Below are 18,451 nucleotides of genomic sequence, written 5' to 3' on the forward strand. Positions count from 1 at the left end.
AGGCCTACGATGGTGAAGATTTGAGAGCGGAGATTTGAAGCGATCAAGACACGATATTAGGATGCCGCTTTGTCAATTTTTGAAGATCGTAGCGGAATCGCTGCCTAGATGTCAGAGTATTTCTTTGGATGGGTTATTGAAACGTGCGTACGTACGGCAGTCGCGCGTTTTTAGCTAGCCCAGCATACTAAGCAGGTAGGATCACCGCAGCGCACGCATCACCCACTTAGCTACTCTGTAGCTGATGTGTAGTACGAGAATCACATGTTACCGGTACACCGCGGTGTACAAGTACGTTTTGTGTACTAAGAATATTGCCGTTGCCTGTATACTAGCTGTGTGTAGCGCGCGGTATCAATATTCTCTGCACGCAATTTCACCTCGGAAATTCCTTCTAGTTGAGCGAAATTATGTCCAAACGACGTCTAGACATAGATGATTCTTACAGTCGGAGGAAGGGAGGTGATGGAGAATACAGGTGAGTCAATGCAAATAAGTTACAAAAATAGAGATTCTAGCAGAATCTGAAATAAAGTCAGCATAAAATCGCCCATGTGATGCTGCATGTGCATGTTGATGTACATTTGTACGTCCTACGATAGAGAGAGTCTACATGTAGCAGCCAGTTGTAGTAGTAGTAGGCAACCTACATCACATGTGTGTACCAGTACCATGATCGCACAAACAATACGCCGTGTTCCAGTGCAGCTCATGTAGTGCAGTGCTAAAGACCTGTCACAAATAACACTATTATAGACAGTAAAATCTATATTAAACACCAATAGTCAATGACTAGTGTTGTAGCTGGTGGTTGTAGAAACACTGCTGATCATTAACCTGTTCCCTAACCCACTTATTTAAATAACTTCATTCAACGACCAACACATAAAATATTTTTAGTCTAACATGGTTACATAAAGACACATGCCATGGTCATGGTCTTACTTTACATGTGATGATAGTCAGACCAGACGCCGTCACAACACTAATACTTCTTTACTTGTGTACAGTGACAGTGGTTCAATTCGTTAATAGTAATAGTTAGGATTTACATCATATACAATTGTACATGATTTACGGTGCTATACTTGGTGAACTTTCACACTGCTGTGTCGTGTCCTTGTCAAATGATATGATTTAAACGTGCACAAACTCGCCCTACTTATTCTGGACCACTGGCATTGGTAAGCTAAGCTAAAATAATCGCATCTGAGACACCGAATAGAAGTTGTGTTTTAACACTTATAAAAGTTTTAAAAGTGTCGGAAAATCAGTGCTTGAAATGCTGCTCTGCACACAAGCAGTCCCTACAGTTCAATTCAGTGCATATCCTACACCAGCCAGGGTCAATCATTTGATATGAACGTACAGGTAGCGATCACAGGAGCTTTTCTAATTCTATGATGTTCTTGAAAAGCTAAACTTTGTTTTTCCCTTTTCCTCATCCACGTCTAAAATAAGGTAGTGGGTGTTTGCAAAGCTGGTGAGCGCATGTGTATGCATCCCCTTGTATTTTTCTCTTTCTTTTCTGTCTTTCCTTCTTTCTTTTTCTTTCACTTTAAAGAGGCTGTCCAGTAGCAGTACTGGTTGAGGTGGGGATTCATGTTTTTTACATTCCTAAAGCCCGCCGCACACTACACGATTTTGACCCGATTCACCGGTCTTAAGACCTTAAGACTAGAAGTGTGACGTCACAGTCTTGCCATTTTCTAGTCGTACGACTAGGTCTTAGCGCCAGTCGTAGAGATTTGACATGTTGAATTTCTGCGACTGGTCGTAGGCTTTCAGCCATTCACAATGCAGTAAAATGCAAGCGCACGCAGTGCGCACTGCGCGCGCTTTACAGTCGGGTCGTATAGTGTGCGGTGTCCGGTCGTACGACTGGTCTTAATTGGCTTAAGACTTTAAGACCAGTCTGATCGTGTAGTGTGCGGTGGCCTTAAGTGAGATAATGAGAAACCTCTTATGAAATAGGAAAGAGCATGTAAGTTTAAGAAGGATTCAACGTTTATTTGATGAAAATTGGTTTTCAAATGGCTGAGATATCAAAAAAAGAGTGATAATGATAAAAGACTACAGGCCACAACTTTATTAGGATCTCTTTGTTTCACCTTGTTTTTGGATATCTCGGCCACTTCAAAACCCATCTTCATCAAATAAACTTTTGATACCCTTTAGAATTGCATGCTCTATGACATCTCATCGAGTGGTTTCTGAATATCTCCCAAAATGTTAAAAGCTGAATCTTCGCCTCAACCAGAACTGTACACACCCTGTAAGGTATTCCTAGCTTACCCTATCTTTCCTAAATAAATTTACATAAATCATATCTTTGTGGGTTTCCTCTTGTTTTACTTTTCTTAGTTTCCTCTTCAGTCGCATTTTCTACCTATCACTCTCTTCTTTGTTTCCTCCTGGTTATCTTTCCTTTTTTCATCTTTTTTGTCTGTACTCCTTTCCTTTTTCTCATCTTTTTTGTCTTAACTCCAGTAAAGCATCATCAAATTTGATTATTTACCATGATGGTTCTCCATCAGAGTGACGAGTGCTAAAAAGTAAAAGAAAGAAATTCCCAAAGGATCTTTAGTGACTTTCCACATTGCAGTAAAAGAGCATGTCTTTCTGTCTTTATCTCAACTCATGTATTGTACATGTACTATTCTGAACTATGACTTGCTGGATCATGATTTCGAAGTTATACCACTCAAAAGTTTTAATATGTAACTGACTGGCTTCAGGCAAGATTTGTACATTAAGACCCGTCACAAACATGAACTATTTGTTTGTAGGCATAAGTCATTACGTTTCATATTTTATGAACATTTTATGAAATCGTTTGGTTCATGTAGAGACAGAGAGCGAACAAGAGACCGAGAGGATGACAAGGACAGAGGAGATGGCCGGCGGGAACGGGACAGGGACAGGGAACGGACGCGATGGGAGTCTGCAGGGGTGACAAGTGCTCCCCTCTCTGTCCCTCCACCTACAACTCCAGTGGCCATCAACCCCCTCACTCTCACCCCCTACTCTGCCAGATACCACCAGATTCTGGCAAAGAGGAGAAACCTTCCGGTGTGGGAGTACAAGGAGAAGTTTATGCAGGTTATGGATAAGAACAAGATTATTGTGCTTGTTGGAGAAACAGGGTCTGGTAAAACAACACAAGTGAGTGTGCATGACTTTAGTTCCTTTGAATGTTTGTTGTCTTCAGAACAATAGTGCCAACAACTCAAAAGCTTTGACAAATTTCCTCGTTTTCATGTTGCAGTACACATTGTGTGTGCGATTCCCTATTCATGAGGGCACAGATAATTAAGGTCTGTTGATTTTATATTTGCTTTCCCTGAATTGAAAATCAAAGTATGACATGTGATGTGTTTGTGGAAGTACCAGGGTAATACATTGTATCTTTACAAGTGTTCCATTATAGCAACAGTACACATGAAAACACTCTTTTTGACAATGTGGAATAGAACTATAGGGATATAACATTGTTTATGAATTAAAGGAAGTTTATATTGCGGAATCAAGTTCTCATTTTAGCCTAGTTGACTGAAATCACAACTTTTTTTTGTTGTTGCTGTGAATTGTTCAAAAATGTCTGTACTCCTACCTTGTTCAACTTTATGCCTTTGCATGTGCTTATGAGTGACAGGATGAAAGTACAAGGTTAAAATCCATCTGAGTCTTCAATTCAATCCATTACAGGGAATAATTTTCCTAGTATCGCATCGCAATTTGGTATGCATTTTTTGTACCACTGCTTCTGTGTTGCACTTTCCTTCCATAAAGTGTACATGATACCATTCAAAATAATATCAGTTAAAATTGCTACCAGGTAATCAAATCCAAGTTGAAAAATTATTACCTGCATTAGACATGTATTCATAGATTATTTGCATGCATTCTTTCCTCTGTCATTACTTGCTTGTGGACAGATTCCCCAGTGGTGCATAGAGTTTGTGAGACAGAAGTTCCCCCTGCAGAGCGGAAAGGGTGTGGCTTGCACCCAACCAAGGAGGGTGGCAGCCATGAGTGTCGCCCAGCGTGTTGCCGACGAAATGGATGTTGTTCTTGGCCAGGAGGTTGGCTACAGCATCCGATTTGAGGACTGCACGTCACAGAAAACCATCATGAAGTGAGTTGTGCACTCAGTTGTGAAGATTCTTTTTCCCTTTTTTCAGGCGTCCATCGCCAGAGGCAGTATGTTTTCAGGTTCCATTTGTTTTTGTTTTGTGCTTGAGACAGCAGCAGAAGTCATGCTGCATATGTGTGGAAATTGACTTGTGTTCCATGACTTGATTCATGTATTTTTGATGTTTTAAGGGCAATTTGCACTTATGAGGTAATGTATAGTTATGACAAACGTATATGAATAATGAAACTTGTTGTCCCCGCCGAACGAGTTCGAGCAGGGGACTATGAAACGGGCTCCGTACGTGTGTGTGTCTGTGTGTCCGTGTGTCCGTGTGTCCGTGTGTCCGTCTGTCCGTCCGTGCGTCCGTGTGTGATCAAAATGTTCAAAATGCTACTCCTTCGCCATTTCTAACCCGATTTTGATTCTGTTTGCTTTATATGATAGCACTACATGAGAGCTTTGAAACTTTTATACAGAATTTCAGATGTAACCTTTGACCTTGACCTTTGACCTATATTGTACATTTTGCTTCAAAATGCTACTCCTTCGCCATTTCTAACCCGATTTTGATTCCGTTTGCTTTATATGATGGCACTAGGTGAGGGCTTCAAAACTGCTACACAGAATTTTGACCTTTGACTTCTTTGACCTTTGACCTTGATTTTTGACCTATATTGTCCATTGCCTACAAAATGCTACTCCTTCGCCATTTCTAACCCGATTTCGATTCCGTTTGCTTTATGTGATGGCACTAGGTGAGGGCTTCAAAATTTCTACACAGAATTTTGACCTTTGACTTCTTTGACCTTTGACCTTGATTTTTGACCTATATTGTACATTTTGCTACAAAATGCTACTCCTTCGCCATTTGTAACCCGATTTCAATTCCGTTTGCTTTAAGTGATGGCACTAGGTGAGGGCTTCAAAACTTCTACACAGAATTTTGACCTTTGACTTCTTTGACCTCTGACCTTGATTTTTGACCTGTATTGTACATATTACTACCAAATGCTACTCCTTCGCCATTTCTAACCCGATTTCGATTCCGTTTGCTTTATGTGATGGCACTAGGTGAGGGCTTCAAAACTTCTACACAGAATTTTGACCTTTGACTTCTTTGACCTTTGACCTTGAGTTTTTACCTACATTGTACATTGGCTACAAAATGCTACTCCTTCCCCATTTCTAACCCGATTTAGATTCCGTTTGCTTTATGTGATGGCACTAGGTGAGGGCTTCAAAATTTTGACCTTTGACTTCTTTGACCTTTGACCTTGATCTTTTTACCTATATTGTACATTTTGCTACTAAATGCTACTTCCAGCGGGGACATATATTACGCACTGCGTAATTTCTACTTTTCCTTGTTATAATTAGTTCAACAGTAACTAGAGTGCACGATGCAAAATGTTTGCTGCAATCCTGGAAAATGTCTTTCAGCATCCTTCATGTACATGTATTACTGTAAAAGTGGAAATTTTCTGTGTTGAAATTTTCGCGCATTTCGTGCAACCAGAAACTAGCACGAAAATAAGAGCACGCGAATATATTTGCTTGCCATATGTTCCTGTACTTGGTTTCTTGATTCCGCGGAATTAAAAACACGCGAAACTCTTCTCACCCGGCCAAGCGCAAAAATTTAGTCGCGCGGAAATATCCACTTTTACAGTACTCTACTCAAGTAATGGGAACAAACGAAATGAACTCACCATTGGGATGAGGTGAAACCCATTCAGTCTTGCTCCCTTGATTTTTTCATCTTGTGTGTGATGTCAGCTCTATTTGAGTTGACAAAACCACCACCCAGAATTTTATGGTGCATATTGTATTATAAACTGTGTACAGACATACAGATATGAATGTTTTTCCGTTGTGTCTGTATGTGTGGGATGGGCCTGTGGTATTGAGGAGTGGTGGAGAACTTGAATGTTATTGGCTATTCTGTAGGGTCTCGCATTGATATAAATCTGAAGAAACACTTTCTGGACCTGTATGCAATACAGAAAGGCATGTTTCTGTAACAAAATACATACATGAAATGTACAATGGCCCAACTCCTGTTCAATATGTCTGAATATCAGGAAAATTAACACACTCCAAAGATGTATATTACACACCATGTTTTCTTTATTGTAGAAGAAGTACATCTATATGCATTTACTTTATGTTAAACTGAGGAGTATAGACCTGTTTGTTTGTTTGTTTTGTTTTTGTTTTGTTTTTTAATGGAAGCATCAATATACCATCATGCAGAAGTGTGAAAAATATGTTTCCCCTTTCACCCTTTGCCATGTCAAATCATCGTTCTCGTTAAAGGTACATGACAGATGGTATGCTGCTCCGTGAGGGTATGACCGACCCCCTCCTGGAACGCTACGGTGTCATCCTCCTCGACGAAGCCCACGAGCGCACGCTGGCCACAGACATCCTGATGGGTCTACTGAAGGAGGTGGAAAAGCAGCGTTCGGACCTCAAGCTGGTCATCATGAGTGCTACGCTGGATGCTGGCAAGTTTCAAGTAAGTATATATTTTTAAAGAATTCAGTCAGAGCTGACCCCAGCCATACTTGTAAAGTATATGTGGTCTATAGTTGCTATATGGGCTGACCTAGATGCCAACTGCTTGTAATGATCAGTGACGTAGTTAGGCTAGGCGATGTGATGTCCAACCTCAGTTTGCACATTCGGTCTGTGTACGGACACCATTTCTCCCTATTTCTGTACCATTTCAGTCAGCTTTAAAACAAATGAATATGAGGTAAATGGTAAGATATATGTTCAGGCGCAATGTCTTACAAAAACGTGCAATACGTATTGTACACCATGCTTCATATCTTGCCCATTCAAAACCAATCTTTCATTTGTATTTAAGATGCTGCAATTTTATGATATTTATCATTTACAGTTGGGTATTTTTATGTATTTATGTTACAAAAAGTTCCTTCCAGAATCCCTTTTAGATTATTTTTCGCTGAACAGCACTATCCATAATTACGGAACAAGAAATTCTGCAAACTATCATCTATATCACATGCGCACCTCATTTTTTAAAAATTCAGTTATATATCTGGGCCCTCATTTATGGTATTTTATCCCACTTTTTATTGAAAGATTACAAACATAGTTAATTCAGGGCGTATTTTTGTTGTTGCTGTTTTCTGTGTTGTTATCATCCATACCTCTGTAGTTTTCTTTTGTGATGATTGCATTGGTTTGACTTGTTCTGTTTTGTCAACTTAACTGACATTTTTTTTTTCTTAAATCTGTCAAAGGTATGTATGTTACAGTACATGGGTCAGCTACTCACAAGGGCTTTACCTTTCTTGCTGCTTCCCCCACCAATGGCATTGTCTTTGTATGTAGTCATACCGCCATATTATTTCTATTTGTATGTCGTATGTCCTGTGAAAATTTTCTCTTTTTGTATCTCAATTTGTACATTCATGTTTTATTGTATGCTGTGTATATTTTTAATGCTTGGTGCAAAATAAACTAAACTGAAACTGAAAAAAAAGCAACAGATTTGTAGGGGATAGGGTTGCATAGTGTATGAAGGTGTATAGCAAATTTAAGATGATGAAGTGATGAAAGCTCTCAAGACATATGTTGGTCACAAAACCTGATGTATTAAATCACCACAGACCACGTATTCATAGAGGCCATGAGATTTTACTATTTTTGAAACATCTCTATATGCAGGTGCGACTGGTTGACTTTGTTTTATGTCAGTGTTTTACACCATTGTTTGCCAACTTCTCTACCTCTCTTGTAGCATTATTTTGACGATGCTCCATTGATGACAGTACCTGGTCGTACTCACCCTGTAGAGATCTTCTACACGCCAGAGCCCGAGCGGGACTACCTAGAGGCAGCCATACGCACTGTGGTCCAGATTCACATGTGTGAGGAGGTAGAGGGCGACATTCTCCTCTTCCTTACGGGCCAAGAGGTGAGAGCTCAAATTCTAGAATCTTTATGACATTTGAAAGTCTGCATGGGAATGAATTCTCTCATACACCAGCAAATATCATTGACTATTAATTTAGGCGTTGCTGGTTCATTAAACCTATGTCAAAATATCATGATTAAAAAATAACAGGTTTTGTACATAGTGGCGACCTGACAATGATATACCCATTTCAGTCCTGTCCACTTTGGCAAGGTGTTTGTAGTATTCTCTCAGGTGGTTCATACGATAATAGACTACAAAAATTTGTGATGTGGTTATGTTGCTAAAATTAACATTCTACCAAAACTGTGATTGAATTATCCAGGAAATCGAAGAGGCGTGTAAGCGCATCAAGCGGGAGATTGACAATCTGGGGCCAGAGGTTGGGGACCTGAAGACCATTCCACTCTACTCCACCCTGCCCCCGGCGATGCAGCAGCGGATCTTCGAACCTGCCCCGCCTACCAAGGCCAATGGGGCCATAGGTCGCAAGGTGGTGGTCTCCACCAACATTGCAGAGACTTCGCTGACCATTGATGGTGTCGTCTTTGTGATAGACCCAGGATTTGCCAAGCAGAAGGTGAATACTTTATTACACATCTTGTCTCTCTTCTCAAAGTGAAGGAGAAAAAGAGAAAAATGACTGTGTTTAGAAAAATTTGAATTGCTGTTTAAATTTTCAAATGAGCCTGATGATTTTTGTCTGAACTGTTAGAAGATGTGCCGTGGCCAGATATCATGCAATGTGAAACACAGTAAACAATTTGTATGACACAAGATGTTTTTCTCATGTCTATGAAAGTGGGTGCCCCATGGTAATTTAGGTACTGTTGGCAGCACTCTCAGCTTACCCTTTGTTCTTCAACATCGTGGAGTAACCATTTGCACACTTATCCCAGTGATGCACCCAAGCCTGTGCATAACACATCAACCAGTGCAACTGACTGTAATTTTGATAGCCAAAGTGGCTTATCAAAACCTGTAGTGGGGAAAAATTAGAGATGACTATTCTAGACAAATAGTTACTGTAGAAAGTTGGATGGAGTTGGCTGCAGAATGAATGTCACAATGAAAGTATGACCTCCTTAGCACACCATTATGGATGCTCAGGGATACCCTCTGAAATATATGCCTTGCAAAATGAGACAATAGTTCCTCAAACTGACATGAAACTTGCAAGGTGACATCAATGATGGGTTTTTTTTTAAACTGTTTGTGACCTTTGACCTCCACCAGGTGTACAACCCCCGCATCCGTGTGGAGTCCCTGCTGGTCTCCCCCATCAGCAAGGCCAGTGCCCAGCAGAGGGCGGGGCGTGCCGGCAGGACCCGGCCGGGCAAGTGCTTCCGCCTCTACACGGAGAAGGCCTATGACAGTGAGATGCAGGCCAACACCTACCCCGAGATCCTGCGCTCCAACCTCGGCACGGTGGTGCTGCAGCTCAAGAAGCTGGGCATCGACGATCTCGTGCATTTTGATTTCATGGACCCACCAGGTATCTGTGTGTGTATGTTTGTGTATGTGTGTGTTTGTGTGTGCATTATTTGCAAAGGAATGATTTGTCCAAGGCAATTTGTTTTATTACCATGACAACTGATATAGTTCATGGGATGCAATGTCAATATTTATCCAATTGTCTGTTAGTACTGGCCTGATGAATTTGGCATGGGAGCATCTGCAACATCTGAGAGAAAGTCCCAGAATCAATTCTTCAAATTTGCAAACTTGCTTGAAAAGTGCTTTTTGTTTGTTTGTTTTTGTTTTTTTAAGAATCAGAAAGGGCATTCAACTTCCAAATAGAAACCCAGGTAGCTTTTGTTGAATTAGTGCTTTCGTAGCTGTTGCCAAATTCTTGGTAACTTTGTGTGCCTACGATAGGCTGACCTCTTTGTCTCGACGTTAGAACCAACCTTGCATGTAATTTCTTGCACCATGCTCGAGTAGCTCCCGAGACACTGATGAGGGCGCTAGAGCTGCTGAACTACCTAGGAGCTCTGGACGACAACGGCGACCTGACACGGCTTGGCTCCATGATGGCGGAGTTCCCCCTGGACCCCCAGCTGGCGAAGATGGTGATCGCCAGCACCGACTACAACTGCTCCAATGAGGTCCTCTCAATCACCGCCATGCTCTCAGGTAATGCATCAAGAGTCGGAGCTCTTGTATATCTTCAAAGGCACCCATTCTATATGCAATCTCCTTTGCTCATTTTTCTTCTCTTGCCGTGTTGCAATTAAAAATCAGTTTGATTCTTCATTATCTGCATGCTTACACAGCGTAAGACATCCCCCTCTACCTTTATTTTGTCTGGCTCCATTTTCATTAATTTCATCATTATATGACTGCATAGGAAGTTTTACCTTCAAACAGTCACTCGGTCATCTGCAATCTACAGAATATTTCAGATGAATGAAATGACCTGTTTTGTAATGGAAGCATGAAGTCCCTAGCACTTTTAGCGAACACTAACTGTGAAAGGAACAAACTACAAACAGTGCTCTAATCTAAAAATCATAATTGCAGAAATATGAGAAATAGTGCTGCCCTTAAGTTTTTCTTTTCATGGCCAAAGATTATATATGTATTCCCCATATTTTGACATTAGCAATAGTTCCTTGGTTTCCCTTGTGTGTCCAGCTGTGCTTGGTGCCATCAATGTGGTTTGCTTGATTTCTGTGTTGTGTAAATACCTGGTCTGTGTTGTCTTCCCCTAGTTCTGTTGTTAGCGATATTCTGCATATTGCCCCATCACTCTTCATGTGATCGCTTAACTCAACTTGCTTCTACTAATTAAAGTTGACTTGTTTGTGCTTTATATAAATTTATTTTGAAATTTTATTTTTTGGACTGCAAATTGTGTTACTCTCTTATTTTGTACATTAAGATATTTCATTCTCCTAAGTTATAGGCAAATGAAAATTGTCATTCTTTTTTTGTTCAAGTTTTACTATTTTGGAGGTTGAACTGTTTGCTATGCTATAATACACTTGTCATAGCTATTACACACTGAATCAAAGTACTCATGCATTAGCTAGGAAAACAAATCTTTAAAAAAAATAACAACTGTGGTACTCAGATTTGGTACAGTGTGATGTTTCAGTTGTGCTATACTTGAATGATTGGATGATTGCAATCTAACTAGCTCTCGACTTCCTGCGATATACTGATGTGTGAAAATCAGTCTAGGCAGAATGCAAGCATTGACTCTTTCTACTTAGCCACTGTATCTCATCATGCCAGTAGGTAGAGTTGGGTTTGGTGGTAGTGTCCAAGCTCTCTCTGAAGAGCTCTTAGGGGTTGATGTCTTAGGACCATCAGAGCATGCAGTGGTCTAAACCCCGAGGGGAACTGGGTGGCGGCCCCCCCGATTTTAATTTTGTTTAGTCCCACAGTGTTTCCTGCGACCCAACGAGGCCAAGAAACTCGCCGACGAGGCCAAGATGCGGTTCGCCCACATAGACGGAGACCACCTCACGCTGCTCAACGTCTACCATGCCTTCAAACAGAGTGAGTGCTAATGTTACCTCTTATTTCACTCAACATGCAATGCTAAGATGATCAATGAAATTCATAGTCAAGGATTGCCATTGGTGTCACTGGGATAAGAACAAAAACTTATGCAAGGACACCGCCAATTAAGACTGAAGCAATAGCCAAAAAAGAAAACCTTTGCTATTTGTCTTTCTCCATGCAATGCTACTGTAAAACATGATATATTCGCGGCATGACATTTTCGCGAATTGGAGCCGACAGCCCTTTTCGTGGCATGAAATTTTCGCGAATTGCCACTGGTGTTCAATGCATGTAGTGTAGACAAAAACTTTCGCGTGCATTTTAATTTCACGAATTTTGGCGCTCGCGAAATTCGCGAAATTAAAATGCAAGCGAAAATTCCTCGTTTTACAGTATGTTCCTGCATGTCTTGTTCTGTGCGACTTTATCCACTTTTGTTACCTATAGGTGATTCTCAAACAGTGTGTCAGTGGTTATATTTCCCCTACTTACATGTATATCTACTTATTATAATTATCAATTGTCATTGTCAGGTGTAATAGAAGCACTAGTTCTATTGATGATAGTGATGATTGTTATAGTGATGATGATGGTGATGATAAAGATGATGGCTATAATGAATATTATTATATACCTCATATATAGATTCCTCTCATCTGATTGGTTAAAAGTGGAGTCATGAAAATAGCTGTGCCCCATTTTTTTTTCGAAATGACGTCATGATTTATTGTGCCCGGGGCATAGAATCAACTGTGCCCTGTAAATAGGTTTGGAGACAGTCGCTACCCCGTACGCTTAGATCACTCATATGTACGCACCAATGATACGACCGCCGCGCTGTCGATCAGTGTTGATTACGAGTGCTGTAAAAGAGACCAGAATCTGTATTTTCGGTATCTATATTTTCAGTATATAAAACAAATAATGACAGCTTGATATTCGGGGCACAGTTAAAATTATGTAGGCCCTCGGTGATGTGAAAACCATAACTATGCCCTCAGCTTTGCTTCGGGCATAGTTATGGTTTTCACATCACCTTGGGCCCATAATTTTAACTGTGCCCCTCATAGCAGTCATTATTTGTATACTATTATCACGACCACACCTACTATTACCTCTGTCATTCTGTGTGTGTGATTTTGATTTTTTTTTTTTCAGTTGATCAGACAAAGCTGATTGTATATTGTGTTAATACATTTAAGATGAATGTCTTTGTCATGTAATATTATAGAAATCAAATAAATATTATTGAAAAAAAAAAGAGTGTGTGTGTGTTTATCACTTCCTCTTGTCACATTCTTGTCTAATCTTCCAACCCTCATACAGACAACGAGGATCCACAGTGGTGCTACGACAACTTCATCCAGTACCGGTCTCTCAAGTCGGCTGACAGCGTCCGGCAGCAGTTGGTCCGGATCATGGACAGATTTGCTCTACGCAGGACCAGCACGGATTTCAATAGCAAGGACTACTACTTGAATATTCGCAAGGCCCTAGTCAATGGTTTCTTCATGCAGGTTCGTTTGTTGACAAATTGGCTTTCATGATCCCAGGCATCAAGGCATCCGTACAGTCTGGAAAACATGCAAACTCTTTGTGCCTATAAATTGTATGAATCTTACAATTCAATAATGTTTGGAGATTTTGAACAAGACATTAATGAGAATATCTTTCAAGTGCATAAAAAATTAAGATGAATACTGGCCCTGTTAGTTGAAAAGCCTTTATATGAAAGTGTCACATTATCATTGTATTGTTCTCCTTTCCACTTTCAGAGCATACAACTCCCATCATGCATATTCCATGCTGTAAAAGTGGAAATTTTTTAGCATTTTGGGCAACATGAAACTAGAGCGAAAATAAAATCTTTGATTGCATGGAATTAAAAACATGCAAAATTAATTTTTCCTGACTGAGCGCAAAGTATGGCTCACACGAAAATTTCCACTCTTACAGTAACTTTGAATTTCACTCAAGGGAGCATTTGTATTGTGGTATCGTGACTTTGACAGTGTCCACTTTCTCCTGCCCCCTGAAGGTCGCCCATCTGGAGAGGACAGGTCACTACTTGACGGTCAAGGACAACCAGGTGGTGCAGCTCCACCCGTCCACCTGCCTGGACCACAAACCAGAGTGGGTCCTCTACAACGAGTTTGTCTTGACCACCAAGAACTACGTCCGCACAGTGACCGACATCAAAGCGGACTGGTGAGTGTCAAAGCTCTGCCTTGAAGCTAGGGGAATAATCCAGGTGATACTCATAGGAGCATAGAAAGATATAGATATTGTAACATTTGAATCTACTCTGGGAACATATTTGCTTTGTGCAAAAATTGGACACAGTATACATTGTCATCGTAAATGGAAATATTCTTGTACCACGTTTATACTGTGAGCTTGTTTCAGAGCCTCCTCAAGGAGGTTCAAAAGCCCACTCTGAAAAAAACAATCTCTTGTCTGTTGTCTGGTCTGTCTCTTTTCTGGTTATACATGCAAATGTTGTTGGGCTACATGATTAGGTTTAATCCCTGCACGGAGGGACTAGTTTGTAAGGACTTTAGAAATACATGTATACCGATTTCTTGATATTTGTTTTCTTTAGGCACATCCCTTGCATTACAAATTGTTGTATGCTAAATTCCTCTCTGGAAAGGCCTTGCCTAATCAGGTGCACCTGAGAATCAGTCAGCTATCTTTTTTTTTCATATGAGAAGTGTTGTCAAATGATGAGATGCTTTTAAATGATGATTATTTTATAGTTTGTTTTAGTCTAGTGTATTTGAAGTGTAACACATTTGTGTCTGAAAATAAAGCTTTTTTTTTCTCAGTTCCCACACTATTTCTAATATGCAAATTTTTGTCCCCCTTTTCCTCTCCTTCCAGGCTGATGCGTCTGGCTCCTCAATACTACGACATGGCCAACTTCCCCCAGTGCGAAGCCAAGAGGATCCTGGAGAGGATAGCTATGAAACTACAAGGATGGGACAAGCAGTGATGTCACCTGACAGGCAGTAATGTCACCTGACACTTGTGTGCGACTGCTCAAGAAAGTCACATGCCCAACCAATAGATAGCTAAAGCTTCATGTACATGGCTGAGAACTCATATTGGGTATACCAGTGCCATAGAATGTGCCGTGACATGGAATGACTGTCTTGAAGACCAGGGGGTGGGGCAAGTCAAAGCGGAAGTTACATAATGGGTCATGATCACATGACCACCTGTGTTGTTTACTGCAGGCGGGATGTCAGAGTTTGCAACTTGAACACTTGGTTTCTTTGTATGCGAAAAGAAGATGTGGTGCTATTTGACTGCAATGGCATCATGGTACGTCCACTTTTGAAGACTGGTGAGCAAACACGTTTCCCCCCATGTGCCAACACTTTACTGAAGAGCACATCCCAACTCACTCTCTGCAGGGAAATTTAGGTCCATTAGAAAGTTGGTTTAGCAGAACAGATCGAAATAAAAGCACGAGATCAGTGTTAGTTTAGCAGCAAATTTGAGTGAAATTACACCAATTTGATTGCCAGTTATTTATCTGGAAACAAGGGAAAGTTAACAGATGTAACAGTCATGCTCATGTGTAACAGAAGGACCAAATTACTCTGCCCTTGAATATGCGTTCTGACACCGAACTTCCTCGATCTCAAAAGACGTGATAAATACAGACATCAAAGATGGCAGTGGGATGCCATGTTGAAAGAATCAGCATACATGCAAAGTGTCACATATTTTTAGATTTTTGCTTGCCCTGCTGAAACCTTCATCGTTATCTTGCTGTTTTCTCTAGTTGTGAAGAACATTCATTGTTCTTTCAACTACATTCTCCCTCAAGCGCACAGCACCAATTCTTGAAGTCTGCATCTTGTAGAAGAATTTGACTATGAGTGTGAAGTATCATCGTCGAGCCCTATTTATTATCATCGGAAAAAGGTACTTTGCACATTGATAATGAACATTTTGCTATACAAGACAAGTGTCTGTGTCAGACACACACAGTGCAGCGATGTATAACAAGCAAGTTGAGTAATTAGATAAACATTATTGAAACTGTTATTTTTATGGTCCAAATATGTCAACTTGAAAATGATGAAAAGGGAATGACAGTTGTTGTTTTCTTGTGTGTGAATAATCTTGGCTACATTGGTCTTGTATGTGGGAAGAAAATTTGCATGTGAAAGGGAAGAACAGAGAAGCTGACTTGGTCTGATTAACAATATGCAATTGATAGATAATAGGAGCACTCAAACAATGGACAAAGAGCTGGAGATACTTTCATTGTAATCACACTTTATAAGTTAGCTCCATCTTTACATACAACACGCATTTACATCTTGTGTTATTTTGTTTTGTCTGTAATTCTTACTCTGTCCCTGTTCACATTCCTGCTCTCGCAAGATCCGACTTTAGGACATGATGCATAGTTTGATATTTTCATGCATGTGTATCCATTAGCAGATATATCCTTGAAGTTGGTGGTGTTGTTGAATTCAGCGGCGACAAAGACCTGACTTCAAACACTAATATACTGATGGATACGATAATGGATTGCAATTTGTTTACTTGATTGATTACCTTGTAAATCTTTTGTCAGGCTTGTGGCGATTGACTTTCGTTCAGTATTTAGTTCAACAGACTTGGCGCAGCTCACCTGGATAATTACTCCATTGCGAGAAATTGTAGTTATTGGATGTGCAATGATTGTGCATTGTATCACAAGGGTCCAAGTTTACATAGATTCACACAGAATGATTTTAGGCATGTATTCTACATGTTCACTCAAAAGCAGAGTGTAGCATAGAGGGATATTACTGCGCACAGTACATAGTTTTGTGGGAATACAGTAGTCCATGTTGTATGGATCAGATTTCATATCACCTGGAATTCGAAAGTTAATAGGAATTTTTAGTTTGGTGTGTATTCTTTCCATGTGCGGGATTATGATAACTGACTTGCTTGTCTATGGTGTTCTCTCTGCCATAAGCCTATTTGAATATTTGTTTTTGAAGGCTAAGTTGAAATTGACTTTCATCAATCTGCTAATTTCAGGTTCTTCAAGACTAGTAGAGGCTGTGTATTACATTGGTTTTCACTGGAAATTAATGTGATATATTTTTCTGTGGTAGTGTTGGCCACCGTCATTACTACTACGCCACAAGACTCGATACTGGCAAGTTGTTGCTGATCAGTAAATGTTCTATCACACTAAACATGCTTTTACTTCCTGCAGGAACCTAATCAAAGACAACTCATTCTTTTGTTACAAATCTAAATTATCCATAAATCCCTGCTTTGATGTATATTGGTCCCAAGTCACCATCAATTTGCCCCCCCCCCCCAAATTATCTCGGATCATTTAGTAGATGTGAAGGCCATAGTATGCATGCACAAAAAAGGGCATAGCTTCTTTCCAAGGAACTGTCGAAGATGTAACAATTTGTATATAACCAAGCTTGGGGAAGAATTCCCTTGAAAAGTCACTTTTGGAAGATTGGGAAAGTGAGTAAGCTGTATTCTGTTGTGTAGCTTTGCTTTAATACATGTAGTGATGTACATTGTAATTTTTTTGTCAACTACTCTCGTCAGGCATTCGATTGTGAAAAAATAATGAATAAATGACAGCAGTAGAAAATATAATATTTGCCTGTCCTGTTGTTGTTGTTGTTGTTGTTTTTTTTTAAATTGCAGATGGAACCCTGCATATGTATAGAAATATGTCATCTTTACATGGGAACCCTGATATATCAGGAATAAAAACAAAAGAATATGACAATGTTGGGGCGACTAAACCTCTTATCTAAAAATGTCAAATTGTCAGGAGAGCGAAAAAACATGGCAGCCAAAGCACTATCACTAATGAGATTGCCTTTCCTTCGACATGCTGTGGTGGCTTCCCCTTTGGGGGTAAGACAACTAGGATTTGGACAGAACATCACTGAACTGATTATCTGACAATTATTCCCCCCGCCCCCCCCAAAAAAAAAAAAAAAAAAATAATAATAATAATAAAAAAAATAAAATAAATAAATAAATAAAAATAAATAAATAATCATAATAATAATAATAATAATAATAAAAATTTTTAAAAAAATCTCACACCTTACTTTACATACACTCTGAAGTACAATATCTCGGACAGCTACCTCTAGGTTGCCTATATGGTATGGTCACTGACATAATGTACATACTGTATAAACTGTTATTTTTGCATAGATATTTTAGTGAATCAGGAAGCCACAGACATTTTCAAAAGATGTTTTTGTGATTCAACACGGAGGCTCATCATTTTAGTGTAGCATATAGCAACATTTTCATGTGTTAAATTCGGGGTCCAGCAGTGATTCGCGAAATTCACAGAAATTAACAAGAAACCCTCATGTAATTAATTATCCAGTAGGTTAAAAGAGAATTGAAATAGCCACAGCACCTTGCACTTCACACACACTGAAGTATTTGACTCGACTACCTCTGGGTTGCGTAATATTGCGTAATATATGATCACTGACACATTGGTAATGTACGTAGGTTTGCTAAAAACCTGGGGATTTATATTCAAACCAGTGAGTATTCAGACTGAACTTTCATTAGTTTTTTGGACATGGATTTTTCACTGCTGAATTAACACTGAGGCATTATGGGCATGCAAAGAGACATGGTGGTGATGAACAAAGTACATACATGTACATGATGTACACATACATGTATTACCCACACTGAATTAGAACACACTCAGAGACTCCAACCCAAAGCACCTTCTGATCTAGAGATTCTCCCGCCTGAAACCCCTAGCAAACGGGAGACTCCAAGTTGATGTGTGCGAAGCGCGAAGTTCCTAGGGTTCTAGATGC

At 39.9% G+C, this 18,451-nt stretch overlaps 1 protein-coding gene across 1 annotated transcript; it reads left to right on the plus strand.

Annotated features, from left to right (window-relative positions):
- Nucleotides 1–341: 341 nt before the first annotated feature.
- LOC139712858 (putative pre-mRNA-splicing factor ATP-dependent RNA helicase PRP1) lies at nt 342–16,690 on the plus strand. The gene is made up of 12 exons (XM_071624641.1): nt 342–478; nt 2,850–3,165; nt 3,939–4,138; nt 6,455–6,656; nt 7,911–8,087; nt 8,413–8,667; nt 9,324–9,582; nt 10,032–10,223; nt 11,472–11,594; nt 12,927–13,117; nt 13,639–13,808; nt 14,484–16,690. The coding sequence occupies exons 1-12, from the start codon at nt 411–413 to the stop codon at nt 14,593–14,595; spliced, it is 2,265 nt and encodes a 754-aa protein (XP_071480742.1). The 5' UTR covers nt 342–410; the 3' UTR covers nt 14,596–16,690.
- The last annotated feature ends 1,761 nt before the right edge of the window (nt 16,691–18,451 follow it).

The sequence above is a fragment of the Diadema antillarum genome, unplaced genomic scaffold (genome assembly GCF_040938485.1).
Source record: "Diadema antillarum isolate AM-2024a unplaced genomic scaffold, OU_Dant_1.0 seq00001867_RagTag, whole genome shotgun sequence".
Classification (NCBI taxonomy): domain Eukaryota; kingdom Metazoa; phylum Echinodermata; class Echinoidea; order Diadematoida; family Diadematidae; genus Diadema; species Diadema antillarum.

Bases quoted from the DNA above. Each gene is read 5' to 3' on its own strand.
- LOC139712858 (XM_071624641.1), top strand. From the start codon at position 411: ATGTCCAAACGACGTCTAGACATAGATGATTCTTACAGTCGGAGGAAG. The intron at 4,139-6,454 runs GTGAGTTGTGCA...TTCTCGTTAAAG, and splicing joins TCACAGAAAACCATCATGAA to GTACATGACAGATGGTATGC. The intron at 8,088-8,412 runs GTGAGAGCTCAA...TGAATTATCCAG, and splicing joins TCTTCCTTACGGGCCAAGAG to GAAATCGAAGAGGCGTGTAA.